A 21929-nucleotide genomic window follows, 5' to 3' on the forward strand; every position below is an offset into this window, starting at 1 on the left:
ATCAGCATTTCAAGTATAGAACAAATTAAGGGGAACAAATAACTAAAAATTACTTGCACTCCAGGTATTGGCATTCATTAAGCATTTCATTTGTCAAATACGAGTGTCTACCGTCCTTTGTATTGGCCAGATACACAACTTCATTAATCCCGCAGAACATTTTGTTGGTTTGACAAAAAGGCTAGAATCTAAGGGACCAGTGTGAAGAAACCGAGCAAAAGCACATTGTAGCGTAAAGCAGGCGTCTTTCACACATAAAACGCTCTCTCTAATCACGAGGGGCAGTCTTGATTGTGACGTGTAAAGTTACTGTATATGCTACCTAAAGGTAGCATATACAGTAACTTTAGTAACGTGGGCCAAGAAAAGCAGTATCAGATCGTAAATGATCCTAATACTGCGCCTGTCAGAATCTAAATGATCCCGATTCATTAGCTCTGCGTCAACAATCGTGACCATAACCGACATAGTCACAACCAATTCGTTTTATTAGTTACCGTGCTTTTCCCGCACAATTGCTCCTTCTCGGGCAAGTTTTCACTTGCTAACAAAACACAAAAGAAAAAAGTAAAATGCGGACTTTAGCACTTGTCTGACAGTTTATTTTCGATTTCGAGATTAGCGATCCAGGCCTATCATATCCTCTCGCCCGAAGGTGCTGAAATGGAAGACAATTGGGAAAGAGATTTTTTGGGCACCAATCTATTCTTGGGAAGTAATGTTCAACAGCGCAGAATAAAGCCAGCTCAGAAGCTGGATTTAAGAATGGACGGATTTTATATAAAGCTCGTCCAGCAGTTCGGAAACAAAACACTGCCGTCAGTCTATGACAGTGAACCTGTTTCCAGGAAGGACCATATAATATGTGGCGTCCCAAAACCGCCATGTATGAGTATGAGAGACGCCGTAGTGGAAAGCTCCGGCGATTTCGACTGCCTGGGTTTCTTTAACGTGCACCCAAATCTGAGCACACGGGCATACAGCATTTTCGCCTCGACCGAAAATGCAGCCGCCGCAGCCGAAATTCTATCCCGCGACCTGCGGGTCAGCTGCGGGCCTCAGCCCCAAGGCCACCGTGGTGGGGTGATCGATGGGAAGCTGATACATGAATGTATTTATGTATTCCATCAATCGCACTAACAGGAGACTTACGTATCTATACGCCTTCGACAAATCGGGGCATCTGGATATGAGTTGGAAAAAAATCTTCCCCCTCTGCTCCGTTTGTAGTACTTGCGGAATGCGCATGAACTTTTGCAGTAAAAATAAACGCACCTGTTGTTAGTCAGCGCCTGCCCGGTTTGGTCTTGCTTGTCTTCTGTGTATCGAACTGTTATCTACCGCGACAATTTTTCTACCTCACCTTAGTTTTTCAAACTTCGCGCGCTTTCGCCTCCGTGCGTTTCAATGAAGCGCCTGGTTCTGGAGTACGGTCACCGGCTTCCCCGATTGGTCCGATTCAAACTCGCCTTCGTCATGTCTTCAGATTGCCAACGTTTTTTTGTTTCTTTTTCCCTTCATTGCTCGAGGCCGAGGCGGTGCGTCCGACGCGGCTTCTCGCTTGGCCCTGTTGCCACCGCGACGAGAACAGCCGGATACCTGGGTTGTTGACACCTTTACGCCATGTCCAGCGTGAGTAAAACCATTTTGGGAACCCGCACGGTGCCACGTTTCGTCCTCGATAAGCGCTTAAACCGCGCGTTGCGGGGGGTACGGGCTCTGATTAGGCTTAATGAGCGACATAAACAACGCGTTCGTGTCGCAAAATTCGGGCACCCCTTTCGTTATAAGGTGCATTATAGGTTGCCGAATCGATTGCGAACTTTTCGTAGTTAAACTCGGTGTCGTGAGCTCCAAGAACAAACCGGGCGCTGGGGTATTGGGCTGCCGTAGCTTCCGCAACTACCCAAGTCATGGGTGTCGGTTGGCTCGGTCTCGCATGCGTGGTTGTTTTGTTTTGAAGTTTTTGTTTACTTCGTACGTCTCGCAGTGTCGTAATGCAACGGTTTCGCACGCCTTCAAACTACCGTTTCTCCTGAGAAACGTCCAAACAAGGTCTTTTCGTGATGTTGCTCGAGTTAAATCATTTCTGATGCGCCGCTTGGCGTTCCCGCGTATTACATTTCATTCATTTCTCGCTGTATTATATTAGTCTCTGGGCGAAGTTCGTGGATTATGTAGTTATCGCGTTAATGGTTTCAGCTGTACGTCACTTATTAAGAGAATTCAATCGGCTAGCATTCCGTGACGAGAAAATTGTTTTTGCTGTTTGAAGATGCGCGCTCCTAGGAACTGATTACGCGAAACGCACCGCAGCTGTTTATCGAAGCACATTTTTCGCTGCTGGGATGTGCGCCTGTTGCCCCGATGCTTTGTTAGTTGTGACCCGAATTGCCTACGCGCTAGTCGCCGTTGTTTTTTTTTTTTTTAACGGTAGCATTGTGGTTTTCGTGTGCTCCATTTAACGAGGCGCCGGCCGGTTACCCGACCAGTGAAGCGAACGCAACCAAGTGAGCCGAACACTTTGCCCGGTTGTGTTCCATGGGATGCTTGGAAGAATTGGTGCGAGACGGTTGCGTGTTTGTTGTGGTGTCCATCAGATTCTGCTAACGTCTTCGCAATTCCACGTAATTTGCAAAGCAACGACATTGCCAGATTTTTTTTTTTGTTGTTGTTGTTCAGAGGGTTATTAACATGTTGTTATCGCAATGTCTCATAAACACTTCGCAACACTGGCGTAGAACGTAAAGTGTGTGTGTGGAGGGGGGAGGGGATTGAATGCACTAGCAAAACAAATTTTGAAGAATGTGAGGTTAGAATCAGCCCCGCCGCCACAGACGCTTCTGCGCCAGCGTTGCAGAGTGTTTTATATAAGACATTGCGCTATTAAGGCGTTAAGCTTTATAGTAGGTGCACTATCGTTTCTTACGAAAAGAAAGAAAATTGTGGCTATTTCGTGCGAAGTAATAACGAGGGATGTGGCAAAGGGAGCGCAAGTTTTTGACTGTTTATTCCAAATTTCACGGCAGTGCTATATATATGCAATGGCATGCGCGGAATGTAAGGCACACGTTGAACGGGTAATGTCTAGTGCAATGCAATACCGAGGTGTAGACGTGCAGAAAAGGACGGACTCGCAGTGATCGGATAACATTGCAATCCCAACCTGTAACGCAAAAACATGCTCTCTGCCTGCGAAAGGAACAATGAAGTGTCGCCAACGCATAACGAACCTCGTGCTGTCATGTGAAAAGCTTCCGACAGTTCTCCAGCGGTGGTAATGTCCCTGCTTTTCCCCGGATTCTGAATTTTATGCAGATATACGCCTCACACTTGTGGGAATTGCAGTGGGCCGGCAAATGTGTCCAATATTTACATTTTAGCGACAGCTGGTGACCCCCTCCCCTTTTTTATTGTTGATTTTTTATCTTTGAAGATTTTTATTTGTTGATGCAAGTTGAGGCATTGCCATATAGCATCTACAGGAATTAAACACCCCAGGTTCAGTGTGACATTCCTCATATTCTGAAATACCTCATAGTGGGCATGGTCCATAAAAAAAGACTCTGACCTAATCTATCACTATCTCGTGCGGATACAATTTGTGTGGATGCTTCATTGAATGAAGCTCGACTGTTTTTGTCATGTTAAGCTATTGTGTGTGCTTACGGGTTAGATTTTGCCATGCAAATCAGACGTGTGGTTCTTGTTTTTGGACAGAAAAGTCAGATGTGGAAAAATTTCTTTAGTTATTCTGACACCACCCCTGCTCAGTAGTCAGCAGAAATTGACTACCACAGGACGTTATCTGGCGTCACGTAAAGCGTTGGACAGGCGCACCACAGACGCACGAGCATTTATTTCAGGTATTGCGAAGTGCCATTACAAGAAATTGATTTAAAGAGACACTAAAGTCGAATAACAATTCATCAGAGCGAAAGCTCAATGTATGACAATATCTAAAACTGCAATATTTTAAACAGTGCCCTAATTACCGAGAAATAAGGTAAATACGTAAGAACACAAGTGCCACAGTAGGATATTTTCAAAATTATCCCAATGACTTCAGATGGACCGCCTGCAATTAATCGCTAGTAAATGATCTAACTGCACTAAATAAATAATCTTCCGTGCATCAAGAGACGCAATAAAATGCTGTTTGTTCGTTTCTGTTTGATTCACAGAAAAAAGAACCACCGGACGTGACTATGGGGAATGGCGCGAGTAATTCGAAAATTCATGCTTACACGGGACAGGTGGTGCCATCTACCGGGGCACAGCTGAAATAAGTGTCTGCAATCTCTAAGCCAAAGGCCAGAAATCAATAGCCGTTGTTGCTGCTGTGGCTCCCCCGGCTTCCGATCTGCTGCTATTAGCACGGTAAAGCCGGGCAACGTTGTGTAAGGCAACAGTGACGTGAGTCGGTCCGGTAGCCGGGTCATTTGAAGTGCAGTAACCAGATGTGGAGCACTAAAACGTGATTTTATTTCAAAATAGGCCCTTCCTTGGCACGAAAGTAACATTCCAAGGTTTCTGGACCACCATTTCAACAATCAACGTCGACATAATAGTTGGTTTTATTGTCCCTTTAAAGAGGGAATGACCCGTTGCATGTGCATGGTGATATGAGCAAGTTGTGCCTTAATAATAATGAGGCCGTTTGTAGAGTTCATTCTTCAAGCTTTTGGTTAGCACAGTGGTGTGGATTTGATTTCTGGCCTTAGGAATGAAATGAAAAAAATAATAATGAAAATTGTTCCCGTATATCTGGATTTGGGTGTTTTGTGAAAGAACTACAGGTAATTGAAAATAATCGAGGGTCTGCGTGCTTTATACTCGTGATGGTGCGGAACACAAGCACACGCCTGGATATAAAGGCAGGTTGAACCCCCCCCCTCACTTGAAAAACCTTTTGAGTGCCTCTTACACTATCCCTAGATGGCTCCAAGTAGAAAGCATTTGTGGTGAAGCATTAAAGTCAGAAATACCACATCGGTATCGGGTGATCTTGCTCTTGTGTTGCAAACTTCTTAGGCCTGGCACAATCCGTTAGACCCTGGCTCAAGATCATCTATTTTGGGCCCTTTCAATCTTTTTTCCGTAGCGGTCAGCAGGATAAGTCACGTGAACGCGGCTTTACTTTTTATTTTTATTTTTTACTCGTGCGAATGCGGTAAAGATGCGCGGCTCACATGATATTTTCCGTACATCGCAATGCAATCTTGAAGTATGAAGGACTCTAAGGCTTAAAGGGATAGGGTAAGCAAAAATATTGAAAAAATTTTTTTGCATTATTTGCAGCTTTTTTTTAACCAGATTGAGTCATTTGTTTGTCTCAGTGCAATTTTTCATTTTTTCTAAAAATGACATTCGAAACTTGTGTGGCGGCCTGCTATGCCTCCATTCTTTTGTAGCAAGGGATTCCTTGCAGTTCAAGCATCATAGCCATATGGAGAGGTTACAGTTGCAAGCTGGAGTGCATTTGGCACAGTTGGAAAAGAATTGGCCCAGAAATGCGATAACGAAAGAAAGCAGACATCAAGCTTTCTGTTGGGAAATCTATATCTGGCCGGGGACGTCTTAGTGATGTCAGCATTGGCAAGCACCAAAACTTAGTATCGTTTGGCCGTTAAAAGAATTGGAGCCAGCTTGGAGGACATGTGAAAAGCTGTCCGGGCCACATATTTTCACTTGGCAACAAATGACACCAATCTATCCCACGGCTTTTGCCCAAAGGACACCGAAACTTGGTGTAAATTCAACAAAGCCCAGTTTAATGATGAACCATTCATTCATAAAGAACACTCTCCAGCATCTGTTGGGAAGGCTGTTCAGCCAAATGATCCGGAACTAGCTCATCCGGAATTACTTGCTAAATGTCTCCATTGGAAAACTAAAAACCATAAGGAGTAGTTAGATTACCACGTGGGAGCACGCTTCAAAAAATGTCTTTCTCGGGCACCACATAGTTTTCTAAAATTAACTACAGAGGACTCTGGCGCTTCGATCGTTTGGGGACCATGGGAATGATAGGTAGTACACAGATTTGTTTAGTCTTCGTACTTGTGGGCAGCGAATCGCGCTTGTGGATTCGTTTATTGCTGTGTTTTTGTTTTGTTTCCTACGAAAGAGCGATCCTTATTGAACTTAATGAGGCTATTTGAAATAGTGAGCCTAAATGATTAAAGTGGGGAATCACAACTGCGGAACATTTGCAAATGGTTGTTTCGTCACTAAGCAGCCTCAGGCCACGTGAAGCCAAAAGGAACGTAAAGTAGGAAGGCTAGTCAAATTCGTGTACTCCGCATAATTCCCGTGCTCGTTGAAGCGCCATGCATTGTAGCTTCCGTTGACACTAGCGCTAGATTTCCCTCTAGTGTATAGGTAAAAAATGACATTTGAACAAAGGGAGTGACACCACAGCAAAGGGATTTGCCTCCCAGAAAACCACCTTTAATTTTGTAGCAGTGGAGACGTTTCTAGAGGAAAGGAAAAAAGTGCCGCCGTGTTGCTGCGAGCGGGAGTACACAGGCTAACGTCACAGCCTCGCCAGTGCATTTTACAGCAAAAGCTGTAAAGCGTTGCACACGACAAGGGTCATGTGCAACGCTGTAGTTGTCCATCGCCGGCGGTGTCCATAACCACTATCGATGAAGTAAGAAACAAAAATCGCAGCATATCCACAGAGTAAATGATGATGAGTGAGGTGAAGTGCTGGAGGGTTATATATACTAATACTGTGTAAATGTATACAAGAAATTCTACAATTCTTAAGTGGTAGCGATACGTCGCTTCCGTTCCCCCTTCATTATAGCAGCTTTATGGTCGGTGAAATAGTGGATTGGTGATGGGGCATAGTTGGATGTTTGCGAGGACGAAGTACTGGGCAGCTTGCAACGGTGGAACTATAGGTGGTCACGTACAAACAAGGAATGGACAGTGTGAGACAATACGTGGTTCTTTAACGTGCACCTGGATACAAGTACACGACCATCTTGCATTTCATATTGGCTACTTCTGAACAGTATTTGCTTCATGGTCGGTGAAGTGGTGGATCGATGACGGGGCATAGTGGGACGTTTGCATGGACGAAGTAGTGGGCAGCTGGCAAAGGTGGAACTATAGGCTGTCATGTACATGCATGTATCATCATCATCAGCAGCAGCCTGACGATATATATACATACATTCATACATACATACAAGGGATGGACTGACCCACGCCTTTAGGAGCTTCGCCTCTAAAAGCCTACTAAATATAAATACCAAAGCCACAGTGGGATTCGTGCTTGAAACATTATTGCAAACTTTCCTTAGGCAGGCGTGGATGTCAAGAAAGGGATTACGTCAGTATATGTAATGAATCGTTTTCGAATAGCGCAGGAACAACCAAGTGTCATACAATACAATTTTCATAATGAATGGGTCGTCCAATGCTCCAACCCATTACAAAACCTTGTTCTTGATCACCTATTAACGATGGCACATACACTTCGGGCATAATTCTTCATCGTCGTCAGCCTCTGCATTAAGTAGTTGAACACAATTTTTTGCAAGTGTGTACCATGCTTCTCCAAAGAATGACGAAAGATAGTAGCATAGTGAATGCCAACCTATTACACCGAAATTGATTATTTATGACATAGTGGGTACCCAGCAAGTGTGCTTGTAGCAGTTTAAAGAGAGTTTAGAAAAGGCTCTGAAAGGCCGCTCTTCCAGCTTTCACTGTGACTGTGCTGCGTGTTTTGCGCAGGCCTGGCGGTGTTTTGGATATTGTCACACATATTAAGCACAGCCCAGAGATTATGGCAGTGCCAGGGAATTGGTCTGTGAAAAGGCCTATAAGTAGTAATGGAAAATGTCATTCAGGTCAGAGAAGTCGTGCAAACAGTTTAGGCATTGCCCTAGAAGAGGTTGGATACTGGTTTCACTGGGTTGGGAAGTAAACTGAATTGCTAAAATGTGGGATCAAACTGCGGCCGAGCTTGTATCAAAAGCAGCAAGCCAAATGGAAGAAAGGTGTTTTATGGTAGCAGGAAATCGGTTCCAAAAAGTAAAATACTGCATTGCAGGTGAGGGGTACATATTGCGCGCATTTGCTTTGAGCAATGCAATCGATGAGCAAAGAGATGTTTACTCCAGAGTTGAATGTGTTGGCTCTTTATTACTATTAAAGAAGAAAGGTTTGTTTCCACTTTCTTCAACTAGTAAGACTTTCCTAGACTGGAGTATATATATGTAACTGTCTTCACTTGCATGACCCAATATCAAAACTGAATGAATCTTCTTTCGGTGCTACGGGTGGTTGTTCTTGGTTGCCATCAGGTTTGAAAATGTGATCTGAGAAGTTATCTAGTTTGTTGTGATTTGTAAACATGTGTGGGCGAGCTTAAAATGACAGATCATCTGAACCAGGCCTGTCCCGTATTCTCGCGCAGAGCTCCAACGTTGAAAACCTGCCGCCACAAGTGCTTCGGCAGGTGTCGCGGGAACTCTGCGAGTTGGTTCGTCAGCCCCCGGAGGGTATACGGGTCATTGTCAATGAAGAGGACGTCACCGACATTGAGGCCACCATCGAGGGTCCCCAGGGCACGCCATACGCGGGAGGTGTCTTCAAGCTGCGCTTGGTGAGTACTTGGCCGATTGTCTCATTGTCCTCACTTTTTAGGATGCAATGAGGAGCTTGAAGGTTGCGAGACTGACCCCCGTATTCTAGAACGTCCCTTCACTCAACGCTTCACCTTCACTTGCAAAAGCCGATGGGAGCGCCGTCTCCAGGCACGGCTGGTCACTGCATATCAGCGATAATCTGCTGCGATTTTCGGGTAGCACAGCGTCATTTTCAGCCTAGCGGTGGCGCAGTGCTCAACTCTGTCAAGTGCAATGTCAAAGTCGAGTCGAGGAGCGTTTGTGAATACGGAGGTCTGCGACAGCTGTATTTTGATGGGGTCAAATGTTAGGGGTCAGTGTACCCAGATTTATTTGCATGTTACTGAACCCCAGCTGGTCAAAATTTTCGTAGCCTTTACAAGGCGTATGTTGACAAACCCCAACAGTTATTTTGTGTGTGTGTGTTTGCCATTGCACACATAATTGTTCCTCTCATGCGTTGTGCTCTAATGAGGAATTTGTATGGTAATGTTGATAAGTGAATAAATTACTTAAACAGTGTTGAACTTCAAAGGATGAGGTTGTGTGACAAGGTCAGTTGATTCGATGAACGTACTGATGTGGATTTCAGGAGAGCAAAGGTTTTGAGTTTGACTGATATTCCGCAAAGGGGTTTGTGGAGCTCTAGGTTACCAGACGACTGCAGAGACATCTTGTGGGTCTTTGTTCAACTACAGTTATAGAGACGTTTACACCTGCCTCATGTCCTTGGGGGAAGCAAGTTAAAAAAACAATTTAATCTGTATTAGGTTATGACGAAAAAGTTTACACAAGTAGAGAACTAAAAATGCACTGGGATCATATATTTGCAATTCTGTGCTTGCCTCTGTGCTTGCCTGGTTGATCTCCATTCCTCCAGATGGCGTCGTCACCTATCCAGCCTTTTCACATTAGCGCCGCACCTACAGCATCCGGTATAACTCTGACACAAATAACTTGGTTGGAAAACTAGAACTCTCTGTTGTGCCTGTGAATTCGACCTTTTCTGTGCAACGTACTTTCTGGTGCAGTTGCCTTGCTCCAGACTTGACTTCTGTTAGTAATCCCTGCTCCGTCCAGGTGCTGCCCAAGGACTTTCCGGCATCCCCTCCACGTGGTTTTTTCACCACCCGCATCTTCCACCCTAATGTAGCCATCCCGTCGGGTGAGATCTGTGTGAACACACTCAAGAAGGACTGGAAGCCCGACCTGGGCCTCCAGCAGATCCTGCTCACCATCAAGTGCCTGCTAATTGCACCGAACCCAGAGTCTGCGCTTAACGAGGAGGCCGGACGCATGCTGCTCGAGAGGTAAATGCGAGCTTCAGCACTGAAGCTTGGTCCACCCTGTGCCGTAAGTCATAGCAATCATCACAGACGTCACTTTACAAGAGGGGGAAACGAATCGGGAAATAATATGAAATTATGATGATCATGAAGCTCGAGATCATGATGCATGTGGTCTCGCTAGCCAGTTAGTTGCATACATTTGCGCACTTACAGCTTTGCTGTCCAATTGGTTTTATAGTGTGGAACTGGCTTGATTTGTTCCTTATCTTGGAGTCGTGTGGCACATTGCTTCTTCGAAGGACCCTGTCACTGAAATTTAAAACTCATAATGTTTGTCTCATTCTGTTCCCCTGCATCGACGTCTGGCTCTGATTACGTATAGCCGGTGAACAAAGCCTTAACCATAATTTAATGTAATTTCATAGTGATAAAGAATGCCTATTTGAGTTGGGCAGCCCCTTGCCTATCTGAGTTGGGCAGCCCCTTGCAACACCTCGCCACATGTAACTGGTGAACGCAGCCTTAACCATAACAACCCAGAGAACTGGCTAACCTCCCTGTCCTTCCTCTTTCAATCCTCCTCCTCACTACTGCGCATGTTTAAACAATTGCTGTCCGCGCTGCCATGGAAGGCATAGCAATGGCACACAGCTGCGGAAGGCCAAGCATGTGCATTCACACCATGCCGCCTGTTTGTCATGATCAGCCAATAGCAGCGCGTGGTATCCTCCAGAATAGCGCACGCGAATCTTGGTGCACCTTGGTTTTCAGATAGCGTTGGCCGTACACCCCCTCCCTCTTTTTAATTTTTTAGAGGGGTAGATGGTCGCTAATGCTGCAGTGGTCTGGTGTCATGTGAACAAGCATATTAGGATAACAATGAATCTACTGTCTTTCACAGGTCACAATGTGTTTGGTTCCGCAGACGGGCCACATATTTACATATACAAGTATGATCGTTCACATCTAGAAACCTTACTGGCAGTCATTAAGAGCTGTTCACGATTTTGATGCAGTTCTGAGAAAGAAAGTAAATGAAAATGTACGCCAGCTTTCTTTTGTCTCGTACTAATCTTTCATGCCTTCTGGTGCTGCCAATTTTGGATGATACGAATATTTTTCATTACCCCACCACATTCGTATAGCTGAAGTTTTACTGCAATTGGTTATATGTAGGTTCGATGTATGCAGGTTCGGCTGAGTCATTTCACTTAGCACGAGCGATGGCTTAGGAATCTTAAGTGAGACTGCGTCCTTTGATTACATTGGTTCTGCACTTGGTTGCTGCACTCCTGTTCATCTTTCTTGGCAAATGGGAGTCCCACTAAATCGAACGTAATGTCATCTTCCTTTCGTTTTCCATGCATCTTGTACAGTGCCTTGTAGCACGACAAACGCTGTATGTGGTTTGCTTTGCTCGCGCTGTGACGACGAGCACTGTGTGATTGCCACCAGGAATTGCCAGTAGTGGTACCCGTAGCCATGACTCGATCTGCAGGGAGACATGTCGACCGCTGCATGCAGATTGCGATGGTACGATTTTTTCATACTGACGGTATGGCGAATAGGCACTGCTACAAGTGAAGTGAAGCTTTGGGATAGTTGGTTTTTGCATTATGAAATAGGAACAGCGTGATATTCTACACAGCGACACACAAAACCAACACAGACAAGCGCTGTTCAGACCATTATTTTGTGCCATTGCAGGTATGACGACTATTGCAGTAGGGCACGGATGATGACTGAGATCCACGCGCGGCCTGCCAAGCACAAGGGCAACTCGCCACAGAGCAAAGCAGTCAAGATGGCCAAGGAAAAGCGGCGCACGCTCAAGCGGTTATGATGGCCCACCTCCTTCGACACCCTTTTTTCACCTTTTCTCTCCCACCCGCGTCTTTTGTACATACGGGGCAGTTGCGCCACTCCAAAGCACGGCCGCCGTGCGTTGCAGCGGAAACGGGGTGCTCCTCTTGAGAAAAAGTAAAAACGAAAACACTAGTCTCGGACGGGATTGTGCTGGCTCAAGGGTTAAGTTTCTTTGGTGCAGTGACTAAGCATTCACTTCGGTGAGAGTAACCTAGTGGGCTCTTACTCTGAGAACTTCATTTTCGTCTCTTTTGTTCCTTAAGAGATGTGCCCACTCGGTTCGCGGAATCGTCTCTGTCAGCTGGACCGGTAGCATAGTATCGCATTGCCGGCTGCTGCAGTGATGCAATATTGATCGTAAAGCCTCGTGCTTGTTTGGGAAAGAGAGGACATCTTGGGAATGTCATCAGCCACATCTGTGAAATGAGTCCCGCATACGCCGCATTTTTACATGAGAATGAGTGAGGGGTGTTTCTTTTGCTTTTTTTTTTCATCGAGAAATAAATTTAGTCTAAAGCTTGCTCTCTGTAGAATGAGGCACTTCAGGTTAAATTGTCTGCAACTTCTGGGTGCTTGCAAAGGTTAGGATATTGTCCTTAGGCTGCCACTTTCATTATCGTCAGGGCATTAGCAATAATACGCAGCGTACCTTTGAAGACACCGGGATTGAGACTGTGCACGTGAGTTGCGACCAGTGTCTCAGGACAACACCAGACTGGTGCGTGGGCCACTATCGTTTGGGCAGCATTGTGTCATCTGTTCTCAAGTTCCAAAGGGCTAGGACGATTTCAAGGAAACTGGAGACCACAGAAAAGTAACTAAACTGCACCCCCCCCCCCCCCCCCCCCGCTCTTTTCTTTTTTCAAAAGACTAAGGCTCACCTCTGCCATTTTTTTTACTTCAGAATTTTAGATTTTTTAAGATTTCTTGTCCATTTTAGCAACAAATTTTAACCTTGCCCATGACAGAACAGTAGATGATGTATTGCGCCTTTCTAGAAGCCAAGAGAACATTCTAATTCTGCCAATGAACAGGCGGCAAAGAATTGTCTGTAGTCTTTAGATGTAGCGTGTTTCCAAGAGGCAGGTTTGTTCGATGTATTTCTACAGAGCCGAGAGAGGATTGTTGCCATGTGGACCAACACAGAAAAGGCAACACGTATCGCAGCGACGGCTCTCTGGCATTTCACTGACTGCAATCTTTCTGATCTGATAGGAGTAATAAGAACGGCTAAGATCAGTGCATGCACGTCAGCTTTAAGTTTTGGTATTAGTTTTTTTTTCTGGGGGGGGGGGGGAGTTAAAAGTTAGAAAAATCTTAATTGGCCATGTGACCATGGAAAACGTATATTTGAGCCCTACTCAAATGTCTCGATCGTTCAGCCACTTTCCTGTAGTCTTTGCGGTTTCCTGTGTTCATTTATTTTTGCCTTGGTATATACTACCAAGTGCAAAAGCGCCAGCTAATTGAACGTGTTTTACAGAAAACTGCCTTCTTTGGAAGAGCGAGAGTTTCTATTCTTTATTTCAGTGCAAAAATAAAAAAAAGTTCCGGCACAGTTTTATATTAGTACATCTTTTTGCGTTCTTTCTCATTCTGATGTGGCAGTGAATAAAGTGTTTTTACGTGTGCAAACACTGAATTCTCGCTGAACGTGTATAAGTTTTCACCTGCCTAAACTTTTGGGGCTTAAATGTTGTATCTACCATACAGAAAACTTGCACCTAAGTTAGCAACTACAGTCGTGGAGGTTGGTAGCCAGTGTCCATCACGGTCGCCCGAAGAAGACTCGGTTCTCAATTCTGCACAGGTCAAAGATGGGAAGGATGCCATTTCAACAGTTGCACGACCTGTGTACCATGTTTCGGAGAGTTTCGTTTAAAGGAAATTGCTTCTGTGAAGGGAGGGGACAATTGAGAATCATTAAAGGCGGAACTACATTTCGTGTTCTGGAAACACTCTGGAATCTTTGTCTTTCTCGCTTCAATGCGGTTTGTAGTGGCTAACTTCATGTGAAAGTCGCAAAGTTCAGCTAGTACTAGTAATTGTTCTTTTGAACAATGTTTTAGGAGCCCTTTAGAGCTATAACCAGAAAGTTTCTAAAAACTAAGTTTAGTAAACAACTAATATGTGAACAAGATTCTAAGCAAATCTTGTTTTGGTTAAGAGACCTTTTATTAAAACTGTAGATGGGCTCCGCAGGGCGAGTGCCCATTTTTTATTCATGCAACTAACTCCCTGACCTGAGCCTACAACCGTGACAATACCTTCACTTTTTGTTCATTTCATCGCTCCGTAGAACTGCACTCTATAGAACTTAACAGACTTTTTTTTCCACAAAGAATGTTTTGGTGAGTGTTTCCACGGATTTTCTGTGTCACTGGTGTTTTCGCTGATCAGCTCAACTCTGAAGAGAGGAGGAAGCAAAAAAAAATTTGGCCAATCCTCCAGAGTGGGTGTGACCGATAAACTAGGCCATCATCATAAGGGACACTAAAGTGCCAGTGCTTTGAGGTGTGCCTTGTTTTTCACTTTCAGGACTAGGAAATGTTTGCTGGATTTCCTGGCGAGCTAACAAAAAAAAACTCCGTAGCGCAAAAAATGTTTTCTCGGTTTATATGTGCCTTTATAGGCTTACCCCTGCAACAGTCTTTATATTCAACCTATTTTGGGAAATACTTATGTGTAACACTGGCCTTCAAGATGTATGTTCGGTAACAACTGCACCGAAAATAACTGCATTGGGCGTTCTTGATGTTTGGTGGCCGATGGGCACTGAACCATTGTTCTTCGCATATAGTATGATTGGTCTTATGTCTTCCAAGAATATATCGTCCCATTGCTGCATGGGACAAGCTGGTATCTGCACCTCGATGGCATTGGTTACGCATGTTGCTTGGTTGGAGTGAGCCTTGGGACACATTTATCATTTTATCCCCGCAAGTGATCAACAGAGGATATGGGCATTGGTGCCCTTTTGGTTCACCTGAGCATTGTTACCCTGACATTGGTCTAAAGCTTTGTGGCAGTAGTGATACATTGAAATTTGACCGCACATATGTATCTGACTTAGTGGAAGTCGCACTGCGTGTGCCAGTCTAGCAAGCTTAGCATTCATGTGTCGTCGCCAGCACATGTGTGGCATGCCGCTCTCTGCAAGCTCGACCTGCAAAAGCACCATGTGGCAGAATACGGTTTTCTCTGAAATTACACAAACACTTCATTTTCCTTTGCTGGCACTCCCAACAGTCAATGTCTGCTCCCTGGACGGCTCAGAAGCAAGTGTTGCTGCTCGCACATCACTGTGGGAAGTGTCGCGGCTTGATGCATGGCTACGGAAATATGTACTAGTGCAGCGCTGCTGTGCTGCATACTCTCAGCGGCGAATGGCCTGTGGTATATTTGTGAGAGTTTGGCCAAGTCATAAGTGTGGACCTCTGATAAGTGTGGCGACATAGCACAACGCACCAGTGCAAGGTACCACTTCTTGGCTCATCATTTGGAACGGGACTTTGCACAAGTTTTGCTGTTGTGGGTGCCAAAGCACCATAGGCAAGCTGCATTCTGAACAAACTCTAAAGGGGCTGGCAGGTGGGAAGGAACATTTGATTGTACCTTTTGCTGCCTTGGGCGAAACCAAGTGTTTGGCTGAACATGTACACTGTGGCACTTCATTTTGCCACCTGGCCATCGAGAATCTGCTTATTGCGAATGGTGCCTTTCCCTTGTCACTTGTAGTCTTCATTTGCACACGAGCGGAAATGGGTCAGCCGAAAAAGGAAGACGTGCACTATGGCTTTGAGCACATGTGGCTTTGAAAACACTGCAGGCCTTGCAACTTGCAGCATTGACATTCATAGGTGGCCTTTAATAATTGTTCCTCTGCATTCTTGCCTTGCTTCTTTGGCTTCACCTAGGTGTAGTCTGCCTTTAATTTGCTGGCGTGCTTTGGAGTTTTAATCTCCAGGCAGCACTTCTAGCATGTTTTTTTTTTTTCACTGTACATAGCACATGATGTGGATTCTTTTGCAGAATCCTCTTATGAACATTTCTGCACATGGTTCATTCTGCAAAGCTTGAGTAGTTTAAATATGTTTTAGAGAACCTTGATAATAAAATAATTCCTGTATGGACTGAAATTGATTGAATTTCGGTGATCACTGCTTGCCTGATCATTCGGCAGTTCAGGCTTTGCACCATACATCATAGCGTGCTGCCTTTTACGTGGGTGTGTTAAGTAGATCATGTCAAGTGTGTGTTTGTATATATTGTCTAGCTGTAGTCGATGCTAACAAATGCGGGTAGTGTGCAAGTAAATATGTAAACTTATTTGCCGCTGTGATAGGCTTGTACCTTCTGTTTGTGGAGACTTGCCCCCTAGATTCGAGTCTCATGCATACAGCAGTTTTGAGACCTTGGAGCACTGTCAAATTGAGGAGCTTCCGTGACCAGCCAACATTTTCAGTTGACACAGTCGGGCCTCACTACTTTTGTGACTGGCCCACGTGTACAGTGCACAGGATTTGTGAAATGATGAGGCACATTCTTCATTCCCGTGCAGGATGTTTACTACTTCTGTGAATGATCCAGGTTTTCTCTTCAAGACACACTTTAGACGGCACTGCTTTGGCAAATAGCCCTGTTCACACGCTAGATGCACTGTCAGATCACTACTTTCATGGCACGTTTTCTGCTCATGTGCTGGCAGGCTTCCCTACTTCAGTGGTTGGCCATTGTTTTTCGTTCTTTTTTCAAAAGGCATGATGTCAGACTTTATTGCACTTGTTAGTGACCTAAAATTTTACAGATTATGTACATGCATTCTCAGACGACACTAGTATTGTGATTTGCCCACATTTCTGTTGACACAGTAGATCGTGATTGGCCCGCATTTTCCATACGCCGGCAATGCACCTTTTGCTTCACTACTTTTCCAATTGATCCTGATTTTCTGTTGGCCCATACAAAAGCGTGCACACAAAATGGAACGGTGCCCCCCCCCCCCCCCCCTCCAATCAACTAAACAAGTTCGCCAAGTCTGCTCGCATACCATTGCAGTTTGCTGACTGTCGTACCTGACTTGTCATTCTTTGAAGTGCGACCTTATTAGCACGCAGTTAGGAACGAACTCAAATGCTTAATAAAGCGCGAGGTAAATCGGGCGTTTTCCGCGCCGTTACTAATCACGCGCTGTTGCTCATCAGCTGTGCCCATACTCTGCACAGCCGCAGCGCCGAGTTTCTTGGCGTGGTGCGAGCCGATAGGGAGATCCAGGGATCCCACACTACCGTCTGTGGTCATGTAGGCTCCCTAGAAAGATTAGTAGCGATAAAATATTCCAAATCTGCATGTTACACCGCAAATGTAGTCGTAAGACGATAGTCTTGCGTCTGGAGAGAGTGAACAAAACGTTTATTTGATCTGCGCGAGAAAATCGGTGAAGGGTATTCTGGAGGCGTTGCGTTAGAGTGCCTCGTGCGTGTAGCGGAGGCGAACGAGCGCATTGAGGCACGTTATACACAAGCGCCATCTGGCAGTTCTCTTCGAAAACGAAGGCGTGCAGCCCGCGGAGAAAGATGCGCGCCAGTCTCGGAGGTGATAAGGTGTAGAAGGCAAAGCTATGGGCAGGTGCCACCACCGTGACGTCGTAGCAAAGCGTTGGAAACACTTGTTTGAGCATCGCATTGCACTGTCATCGCAGCGCGATAAACGCTACAGTCCAGACATACAAAACTTTGAAGTGTTGTTATGGCGCCTCAGATGTGCGCAATAATTGATTTTTAATTGACAATCGCACAGCTATGAGCGCTAAACCTTGAGCAATATTGGTGAGCGCTGCGAATGGGGTGGGCCATTTGATGCCGTTTGAGGTGTCGTTAGGGCGGACAAACAGGCAAATGCACAGACAGACAAACCAAAATTTTTTCGTCGAAGGTCCCCAAGAAAGACTATCGTCTTTAAAATCCCCGTGCTTCTACCAGAGGTGTCCCAGCCAGCTTTTCGCTTTAGGCCTGGCGCTGGAGTTTGGAGATTCTTGTGGATCTGTGACAGTGGGTTAGACCTCTTGTCTCTACCAAGGAAAGACTCAGCATCAGCCAAAAAGACCACGTAAAGCCCCTAAGATAATATCCATGCAACCTAAGATAAAACAGCTTCGCTCTGTCTTGGGCTTCACACGGCTAGTACAAACACCCCTCCCCTCTTTTTTTTTTTTTCCAGCTATGGCGACCAAGAATCACAGAGGTTGCATTTCAAGAGCTGTTTACTGCCCGTCTTCACTCTCGCACAGTTGGGAACCGAAGACCTGCTTTGTTTAAGCTAGTTGGCCATCAGATGATACTCCATTAGCGCAAACTTGGAAAATACAGACGAAAAGATTGTAACACACACAGGCGTGGGAAGCAAACCGTAGCTTGATTTGCCATCTTACTTCCAGCCACGGCGAAGTCGACCAATAAGGCAAGGGGGAACGTAGCCCCCAGCATGAACTAATGGCTGCGTTTAAACCCGTGAACATTGTCGATCAAAAAAAAAAAAAACTACGCATATCAGGCGCGACATCGATACGTGTCAGGGGGTGTGGCCCTTTACTAGAAAATGCATAGATACTTAATTCTAAAAACCCAAGCGTTTCTAACGCTGTGCCGAAAATGCGACGCTATGCGCGTGAAGGAACTCTGCTGACGATCTGGTGGATGTCTACTTCGACAGGTGGCTAATTTGCGCACCAGTAGTAAATGGGCAGCCTTAAGGGCGTAGTCAAGGGGTGGCAAACCGGGCACGTACTACCCCCCCCCCTTAAATATTTTTCGCCATGGCATAGAAAGCAAAAAATGCAAAGTGGTGCCCCCCACGACAAAAATTTCTGGCACCGCGCCTGCGCAGATCCATTCATTCACGCTTCCATGCAATATAATACAGTCATGTCTCACAAATGGTTCTTTTTCAAACTATCATGCTTCACAATACTTAACATGACCGAAACATTGCTGACATCCCAGACAACACAGATCCATCCTTTGGATTCCCCTAGGATGTGCTGCTTAAGATGTGTGGGAACTTCTAAGGATCTTCCAGATACTTTTCGGAAACCTCCATGAAGGCTCCAAAATGAGACAAAAAACGAGATCCTTAGGACATCTTGGGATCATAATGGGATTATATTTGGATGTTGCACATTCCACGGTATCCAGAAATTACCAGTACATGCAGCATTTGAAGGAAGCATGCTAGTTAGTAGAAAGAACTGCCTTTTTGAAAGTCTTGCATTTTTTCACATGTTTTAATACCCCTCAATGTACTCTTCCAGTGATGCAATGCACTCCTGCTTTTCCACGTAACTGTAGGCTTATAACACGTTCAGTGGATCTGTTCCATTCCTCTTTGCTTGTTATTTTTCAAATCTTGAAAACACTGCTCCGTTATGTGTTTTCACCTGCTTATTTAATATGTGTAAATTTATGAAGGATTGCGCAAGTTCTGTATATATGTAGAGGTGCGTTAAAAATGATCGCTGAAAATGTACAGTAATTCATGAAGCAACATGCATATATTTGTGAGAATATCTGTAAGTAGATTAATTGAAACAGCGCGGGATGATATATACCATGTCCATTAAACATCCCATGAGAGGACATGGATGGGTGGATGCATGCAGATCCCACGCATGCATCCACCCATTCACGTCATCTTCCGGGATAATTAATGGGCATCCGCTCGCTGAAGTCTACAGGACATCCATACGACTTCCTTTAGCGGATGTGGGACTTGGGTACTTGTTTGGGGCATCCTTAGGACTTGTTATGTTGTCTGGAATGTGTACACGCGGTATGCCAGCAGTGATAATGCAGTAAAACGAAATTTGTTCAAACAAAACCTCAATAGCATTGATCGTGACAGGACGGAAATAGTACGAGAACAGCGTCACGAGTGGCCGCGGATGAGACCGGGACTCGTGTAGTACGGCCGCCAGAAGACTATCGTCTTGCGCGACATTTGCAGTGAAACACGCGGATATGCGCTCAGTGGACACTTTGCAAGAAAAAGAAAAAGGTTCCTTTCCTGTAAGATTCTTTTCCAACCAAAAACTCTTCCTTATGTTACCGTGTTACCGTATAGAATCTGCGCATATGCGGGTGTTTACAGGCCGTGAACCCTTACGTAACGTTAACTACCCACCGGGTAGGCTTTCCGTTTGCGGTGCCATATATCTCGCGAATCCACCTTCGTTCGTAGGAACTGGGGATTTCCGCATTGCGGAGACTCGAGACATCCAGTTAGAATAACGAGAAGTGGGAGCACCGATAGAGATTAGTGCTCGCTATTGCCAAGGCGGCAGTGATTACAGATGTCGTGAAATCTTAGGAGGTGACCCCGCGCAGCCGTTGTCGAAACGGAGCTCTGCTCTTCCTGGGCCCGGACCGTAAATATTTGGGCGCTGACGTGAGCCGCCTCGTAACTGGTGAGGCCTGCGTGCGCCGTAGCGGCGTCAGTAGTTGCGGAGGAGGGGCCAGGAGGAGGAAGATGGCTGTTTTGGACACCCTACCCGCTCCAAAGTTGTAGATGGCCTATTTGGAGTCGCTAATGATAAGCGAATGATTGGGAACTGCATGGGCGCGAGCAATGGCTACTTTCTCCGCTTCCTGAGAAGAGTAAGCAGGAATGGGAGCAGCACTGGCTATCCGACATAGTGACAACTGAGAAGGAGAAAAAGAAAAAAAAAGACGGGTACTGTATTGGGCGGCATCTACTTAGAGCACCTCATTATAAATAGAAAATCGTTTCCCGAGAGTTTTTGCACGCTGTCGTCGACATTTTCTCGTTGTGTACAGGGTGCATGTTTTTAGGGAGCAGAGGAATGTGTATACATTCTTGTGCATTTTATGCGGTATAGTGTGTTTGGTGCTAGCGGTTGGAGTCGGCCCGATACTGAGTGTGTCGAGAACGCATCTTCAAGTCTGTGTGTTGGAGAGACGGCATATTGTGGGGTTAAGTGTGCCTCAATGAGTTCGGTTAATGTGTTGAATATGCCTGTCTCCATGAGCCGGGCAGTGGACGTTCGAGTGGGGACTCCGAGAGCGAATTTGTAGGTTTTGTGTAAGAAGGTGTCTACGTCATTTTTTTCCCTCTTCAGAAGGGACAGAGAAGGGAGAGAAAAAGTCACTCAATTGAGGACAAAGGCTTGGAGGAGCTCAGCCTCTCGTAGCCCGCCATACAAGCTTATATTAGATATCCTGCCTATAAGGCATAAAGTGCGGTCCACAGTTGTATGAAGCACTTCAATAGTGTGCGTGTTTAGTCGATTTCGTGGTCCAAGCACCCTGAGCCTGTCAACTTTGGATGCGTGTGTATTGTTCAGTGTTATTTGTATATCGGAGATGTGCTTTCAGAGCCCGGATGGGCAAGGAGGGGGAGCAGTTCTGATTTTGTGGCTGAATAGGCCAGATTCATGTTACCCGCACAAACCATCGCCTTGTCAGCGGCAGTCTGCAGAGTCTCATGAATGTCACTGTCAGAATTCTTACACTACAGTTTTTTGTTAACTAAAATGTTTTATACACACGTTCTTGTTATTTATTTGCATTCCACAGTTAATGCAGATAATTGTCCGCTGTTAATGGTTCACGACCGAAAAAGAATAGCGGCAGAAAAAGTGTGTCGAAAAAAAGATAATTTTACGCATATATTACACGTGTTATAAAATAAAAACTGTGCAACCTACTATGAAACTCATTACATATTTGAATTCACTATACGAACCTATGAACGGAGCAAAAGTTTCGTTGCCGTTGGAAACAGATTAAATACACTTTTTTCTTTCGAGTACCGCCTCTGCTTTAAATGAAGCGGGAGCGTACATTGGTGGTCGCAGCACCCGTCACTCGTTTACTGCGCCATGCTCCCTTAATAGCTGCAGAAATAAGCGTCTTTTTCCTTCCTTCACCGACCCACTACCACCACCACTCGTTTACTCTCATCTCTAGCCGTGGCCTCCGCGATTGGCTGCCGGCGGCCGATCGCAGAGGCCACGCTTTAGCGGTGTTATCTCGCGCGGTGACTCGCCGCGGCGCTGCAGTCACCGTCCGGGGCGACGACTCCTTTTCCGCAGGCGTTGCGCAGACGTTGC

General features: G+C 45.5%; 1 protein-coding gene across 1 annotated transcript; it reads left to right on the top strand.

Moving 5' to 3' along the window:
- The first annotated feature begins 1494 nt into the window (after positions 1-1494).
- Positions 1495-11935, top strand: LOC119180304 (ubiquitin-conjugating enzyme E2 S). The gene is made up of 4 exons (XM_037431465.2): positions 1495-1632; positions 8438-8626; positions 9729-9958; positions 11645-11935. Exons 1-4 carry the CDS (start codon positions 1624-1626, stop codon positions 11778-11780), a joined length of 564 nt encoding a protein of 187 aa, XP_037287362.1. The 5' UTR covers positions 1495-1623; the 3' UTR covers positions 11781-11935.
- Positions 11936-21929: the final 9994 nt, after the last annotated feature.

The sequence above is a fragment of the Rhipicephalus microplus genome, chromosome 7, assembly GCF_043290135.1.
Source record: "Rhipicephalus microplus isolate Deutch F79 chromosome 7, USDA_Rmic, whole genome shotgun sequence".
NCBI classification, from domain to species: domain Eukaryota; kingdom Metazoa; phylum Arthropoda; class Arachnida; order Ixodida; family Ixodidae; genus Rhipicephalus; species Rhipicephalus microplus.